Raw genomic sequence first — 6,000 nt, 5'->3', positions numbered from 1 at the left:
TAAAGAGCTGTATTGCATGAAGTGACTAGATGGTAATGCTAGTAGATTTCAAATCTATCCCCAACTATCCGTATACTATTAGTAAAGGGTGCCAGAGCGATATGCGAAGGAGTGTTTGATTTAAAATTTTAGTGAATATCGACAATATTTGAAATTTCGACTTGAAATAAAGAACGTACAAGAGAGCGATATATAAAAGAGTGTTTGGTTAAAATTTAGTGATCCGAAACTCCCTAAATCAAGATACCTTTAGTCAATTCTCTTTTTAAGTCTCCTATATATTCCTGTTAATCCCCTACTCACCATATTCAAGTCTTGCATCACAGCTTAAAACAGATCTTAGATAGCACATCTGTGTTAAGTATAGTGTGAGGGAACATAAAAACTAAAGTGCTTGATCTTTCCTTATCACACAGATCCCTATAGAAGAATGCAGGGCTTGTTCCCAGCATTCCTTGTTATTATCCTTGTTCTTTTTGTTTAATTATTTTCAAGATTAAAGATGAATATGAATGATGTTTTTCACTCTTTTGTCATGCCTCTCAACTCAGATGGTTCTCTTTGTATCATGAAAAACCCTTCCAGATCACAACATTCACAAGGTAATGTAGTCTACTATGTATGTGTATTTTTTTTCATAATTAAACACACATGCAACTTATTTGTTGACAAAATTTGAACTCTCGACGGTATTTGAGCCTTATTGCTTCAAGGGTTGATTTCAGATTCTCCGAAACTCGAAAACTTGTTAGGAAATGCAACAATTGGAGCCCATTGTATCAACTATGAGAGGGAAGCCATGGCTCTTAGTTTTGACAACATGTATTACCACCAAAATGTTAATGATCAAGAACCTGATCAAAGTCAAAGGCAACAACAAGAAGAAGAAGCACATCTGCAGTATTTCTCAGGGATGCCTTGCTATGAGATGTATCAAACTAATGATCTTTTTCCTGGGAATTTCAAAGGCCAACAATTGGGAAATAACACCATGCTTCATGATCATAGCTCTGTTGAGCCAATGGGCTATGGAGATTTACAGTGCTTGAGCTTGTCTATGAGCCCTGGCTCACAGTCCAGCAGTATCACACCTGCAACTCAAATCTCACCTACTGAGTCTCATTGTTTGGCCATAGAAACCAAGAAGAGGGGGACAGGGTCAGCTAAACTCAGCACAAAACAACCTTCTCATCGCAAAACTATCGACACTTTCGGCCAAAGAACATCTCAGTATAGAGGTGTCACAAGGTTTGTTCAAGTCATTTTTTCACTTTTTTTTCTTTTTTTTCGTTTTGACAATATTTTTCATTTTTGCGGATAGGCTTGTAATTAATTTAGCGGAATTTGATAACTTGCTTAGGCATAGATGGACTGGACGATATGAAGCTCATTTATGGGACAATAGTTCAACAAAAGAAGGCCAAACAAGGAAAGGAAGGCAAGGTAAGAGTACATAACAAATGAAATATACATGTTTCACACCTCTTTGGTTCATACTTTTGACTTCAATACAAAGCTCATCATTGCTCAATGTTTAATAATCTGACTATTACTTTCAATTATTTTGTTGTCATGCTTTTATATGATGGGGGAATATTTGCTTTACAAATCTACTGTGGACTGGTGGTGAATATTTTCAGTATATCTTGGTAAGTCATTTGTATAATTGTATTCGCAGTAAAATCACTGAGGGACGTTTAGATCATGAGATTTTAACCAGGTTTACTGGAATGAGTATGAGATTTCAATTCAAAAATGTATTAAAATCTCATTTTCGTTCCTGTTAAGCCGGTCCAAATCCCATGATCCAAACGGCATCTAATATATGACGATGAATATTTTTGTTCAAGTTACTAAAATTTTTAAGGATTCAGGAGGTTATGATTCGGAAGAAAAAGCTGCAAGAGCCTATGATTGTGCTGCATTGAAGTATTGGGGATCTGCAACTCATATTAACTTCCCGGTATGGTTTTATATAACCTTAAGAAAGTTTTTCACTGAATGCATATAGATTGTACCGAAATGTAATTTTTTTTTCATTTTTCTTATTTTTTTGACAGTTGGAGAGCTACCAGCAACAACTCGAGGATATGAACAGCATGAATCGTCAGGAATATGTTGCACACTTGAGAAGGTAATAGACTGAAATCTGGATGATGGTTATACTGGTTTTCTTTGGTAATTAATCGTATATTTTTTCACTTCTATTTTTAGGAGAAGTAGTGGCTTCTCTAGGGGCGCTTCAGTTTACAGAGGAGTAACAAGGTTTGTATCGAAATTCTTGAATACATGGTTGCTGCTGCAAATAAAATTATAAATCACTTGATGTTAAAGTATTAATACATAGGCTCATTGCTTTCCTGTGATAAACGTTTAGGCATCATCAGCATGGAAGGTGGCAAGCTCGAATTGGTAGAGTTGCAGGAAACAAGGACCTCTATCTGGGGACATTCTGTAAGTCCTGCTCGCTGCTTTGTTTTATTATGTACTTTGTTAACTTCAGTGTAGGGGTTTAGATTATACAATATTTTGCGTATAAATTAAGTCGGTAAAGAACATGAATTCTACTGATTTTCTCCAAACTAAATGTGTTACTATAAATAATCTTGATGGTTCAGGCACCCAGGAAGAAGCAGCTGAAGCTTATGACATTGCTGCAATAAAATTTCGTGGTATAGGAGCTGTCACAAACTTTGAGATGACCAAATACGACGTTGAAAAAATCATGGCCAGTGACACATTACTTGCTGGAGAGCAAGCTAGGCGAATTAATGATATAGAAGAGTCAAGGTTAACGGAGGCCATTGTGGAATATGTGATCCCAGCCTCAGTAGCTCCAGGCCAAGAGAATAATTATCAAAATACTAGTCATGACAACAACGGGAGAAGTATAGATTGGAAAATGATGCTAAACCAGTTCCCACACCAGCAGCAACAAAATGTGGAAGCTGTGGCCGAAAATCAGAGACATGACAAGAACTTGTCTTTCTCAGTAGCCCTGCAAAATTTGATCAGTGATGAAACCTTGAGTTCAAGCTCAACACAACTGATGCTCCATGATTCATCATCAACAAAGACCGATGACAGGCATCATTTCTCTGATCCGTCGTCTCTGGTTACCAGTTTAGGTAGCTCAAGAGAAGCGAGCCCTGATAAGCCTTGTTTCAGCTCTTGGATATCAGGAGCTCAGATGAGGCCTGCTCAAACCTCCATGGCTCACTTGCCAGTGTTTGGTTCTTGTAACAGTCCCTAGAGGATCTTCCCTGTTTTAGTTGCATGTTTTGTCTTGTCCTTTTGCATGGACAAGGAACAATAGAACATGAGAAAACATTTTGGTGAAAAAGGGGAGGAATTTAGCATTTAGGTATTAAAGTATGGTTAGTGGAAGACATTAGGGGCCAAGCCATACCATCTGTTTTGCTGTAACCATGTAACAGACCTTTTTTCAAACTAATGAACCTTATGTCCCTTCATGATCATACTCAATATCTTCAACATCCCGTGAACTGAACGAGTGAGATATCATTGAACCGAACCAAAAGTTGGTTAAAATCCTTCATTACAAATATTATCAAGTATGGATTTATTTAAAATGATTGGATTTACTCTCTAAGTGTTGCAAGTACAAAACCAGCTCAATGACACTCAATAATGTAAAATGAAAGTGAATTTTCTTGCTTTGACTGGCATTACATATCTCTCTGTTCATCCCTCAGACATGTTCCTCAATCTGCATGACAAAATGATTGCAATTCTTTTGGTTAAGCTTTTTCCAAAGGCAAAAGACATTCTCTTGAATTATTCGGAAAAACAATTAGAAAAAAGCTGGGAAAGATTCTCATGCATTACCACTTTATTTACAGTTGTTATTTTATTTTTAAATAAAAATGACTAATTACAACTTTGTCTGTAACTTGAAAAGAAAATATGCCTTGGATAATTAGAAACTTCTGGTTCCACTTTTACTCGATAATATTTCACTTTCACACGTGAAATCACCACTGTGGTCTGTGGTGTATGAATGCATATAGTAGATTATTGTGAATTTGCGAAATCTTTGAAATTTTTGGCCTTTGCAGACAAGGAGGAAATTGTGGCAGAAAAGATGGATTAAAAATTCAAAATATATACAATGTTTTCGGTCGGGAACCTCTTCATATGTATTCTATCTACTTTTTTTTTTTTTTTTTGAAAAGTATTCTGTCTACTTTAAAATAACAATTCAGTTTGACTTCATGTAAATATTTTAAGATACATTGATCAAATAATTTGACAAATATTTTAGAATACCATTTTTCAAATATAAGTTGGTATTAAATTCTCATTTAAAAAATTATTCATATAGACACACGTATACTACGCTTCAAAATAGGTGCTTAAATTAAACTGAACTGTTATCTAGAAACAGAAATTTTCATATGGAAAAAACAGGGGGGGGAATTGATAAAAAGGACCGAAAGAGAAAAGAGAGGATCGAATTTGATTGGACAAACGGAAAAGAAAGGCATATTATACACAAAGGAAAAAACATTCAACAACCATCATTTTTTTGCTACAAAGACTAGGGTACAGATTTTTGGTCAAAAGATTGCAACATTTTTGTCTTTGCATTTGGCATTATTTGACACCACCGTTCACTTTATTTTTGAAAATCTATTTAATTCCTTTTTTTCGAAGGCAAATCTATTTAATTCTAAATAATATATTATAATATAATAATACAAAACAAATTACATCAATTTATTATTGAACTTATGTAAATTATATTAATAATTTATTTAATTTGATGTATTACAAAAAATATCTTTAAAATAAAATTAGATCATTTAATTATTAAATATCAAAAAATTTATAATATTTAAAAATCAAATATTAAAATTTATCAATGCATTACACGGAATAAAGTTAGTTTGTAATGTATATATAGTTATATTCAAATTTCATTGAAGAATTTTTGCATTGAATAAGTAAATAATTTCATTTACGCACTTTATATAGTAAATATAGTATATTTTAACATTTTCTCGTCCTGAATATGTATTCCGCGAATTTTAAATAGGGCACTCTCCCTGTTTTCAGAATTTTTTTTAATTTTTGACGGCAATATGTTAAAATCGATATAGCATAATAGCAACATATTGTTTCTAAGTTTTTAATTCTGAATAAGAATTTAATATTGAAAAGAGATTCGTGTAGAAATGCTTTGGTTTGGTCAAACAAACATGATTACTCAATTGTCGCGGACAGGTAAGATTAAGTGAAACATGAGTCCACTCAATACAGGGATCGCCGAATATGAGAAAATCGAATAATTGTGCACGAGTTGCCATTTTAAAAATAGACTAATTATCATTAGTCAAAAAGATATGTTGCAGCACTTTGACATACTCCCTCCGTCCAATTGTTTACATTGGGTTTGGGCACGGAGGTTAAGAAATATGTATAAAGTAGTGAAAAAGAGGAAGAAAAGTAGGTGAAGTGGTGGGACCCATCGATTTTTAATATATAAAATAGAGATAGTGGAGTAAAAGTAGTGTGAAAAGGAAGGAAAAGTGATAAAGTGGTGGGACCCATTAACTATTTTGGGAAAGTTTTGTAATGTAAAGAAATGGATGGGACGTCCAAAAGAGGTAACTGTAAAGAACCTGGTGGGACGGAGGGACTAATTGTCTTCTACCGTCAAAATTCGTGGGCTGGTTCGGCCCATTCCAAAATTCAACGTCTGGCCCAGCCGCCCAGGTTTGGACAGGCTCCCAATTCTATAGTTCATGGGCTGCGCTTTTTCATGAAGCCTGCCATGTTAGAGTAATTGATACTGCGGATCTTGTAAACATTTATCCAGTTTTGGTTTCCAATTTTTACTTTTGAATATATAATGCATGTAATGCGGAAATAAATTGACTTAAAATGGAAAGTGAGAAAGAGTCTGCAAAGATGACAGGACTTCGCTCTCTACAACTCAATATTTTTTTATTTTTTTTGACAGATCTATAACTCAAT

At 34.3% G+C, this 6,000-nt stretch overlaps 2 protein-coding genes across 2 annotated transcripts; both read left to right on the top strand.

The window, feature by feature from the left end:
* Positions 1-226: 226 nt before the first annotated feature.
* Positions 227-3,479, top strand: LOC108216065 (AP2-like ethylene-responsive transcription factor CRL5). The gene is made up of 8 exons (XM_064092342.1): positions 227-602; positions 726-1,248; positions 1,361-1,649; positions 1,875-1,963; positions 2,061-2,134; positions 2,215-2,265; positions 2,378-2,454; positions 2,619-3,479. The coding sequence occupies exons 5-8, from the start codon at positions 2,091-2,093 to the stop codon at positions 3,251-3,253; spliced, it is 807 nt and encodes a 268-aa protein (XP_063948412.1). The 5' UTR covers positions 227-602; positions 726-1,248; positions 1,361-1,649; positions 1,875-1,963; positions 2,061-2,090; the 3' UTR covers positions 3,254-3,479.
* On the top strand, positions 503-1,701 carry LOC135152327 (AP2-like ethylene-responsive transcription factor ANT). Its single transcript, XM_064092234.1, has 4 exons — positions 503-602; positions 714-1,248; positions 1,322-1,443; positions 1,679-1,701. The coding sequence occupies exons 1-4, from the start codon at positions 503-505 to the stop codon at positions 1,699-1,701; spliced, it is 780 nt and encodes a 259-aa protein (XP_063948304.1).
* Positions 3,480-6,000: the final 2,521 nt, after the last annotated feature.

This window comes from Daucus carota, chromosome 4, assembly GCF_001625215.2.
Source record: "Daucus carota subsp. sativus chromosome 4, DH1 v3.0, whole genome shotgun sequence".
NCBI lineage: Eukaryota > Viridiplantae > Streptophyta > Magnoliopsida > Apiales > Apiaceae > Daucus > Daucus carota.
Note: the sequence above shows the minus strand (reverse complement) of the source record. Positions and strands in the feature narration are given on the sequence as shown.

Coding starts and splice junctions, on each gene's coding strand:
- LOC135152327 (XM_064092234.1), top strand. CDS start 503: ATGAATATGAATGATGTTTTTCACTCTTTTGTCATGCCTCTCAACTCA. Junction 1,249..1,321: donor CAGTATAGAGGTGTCACAAG/GTTTGTTCAAGT, acceptor TTTTGCGGATAG/GCTTGTAATTAATTTAGCGG. Junction 1,444..1,678: donor AACAAGGAAAGGAAGGCAAG/GTAAGAGTACAT, acceptor TTGTATTCGCAG/TAAAATCACTGAGGGACGTT.
- LOC108216065 (XM_064092342.1), top strand. CDS start 2,091: ATGAACAGCATGAATCGTCAGGAATATGTTGCACACTTGAGAAG. Junction 2,135..2,214: donor TATGTTGCACACTTGAGAAG/GTAATAGACTGA, acceptor TTCTATTTTTAG/GAGAAGTAGTGGCTTCTCTA. Junction 2,455..2,618: donor CCTCTATCTGGGGACATTCT/GTAAGTCCTGCT, acceptor TTGATGGTTCAG/GCACCCAGGAAGAAGCAGCT.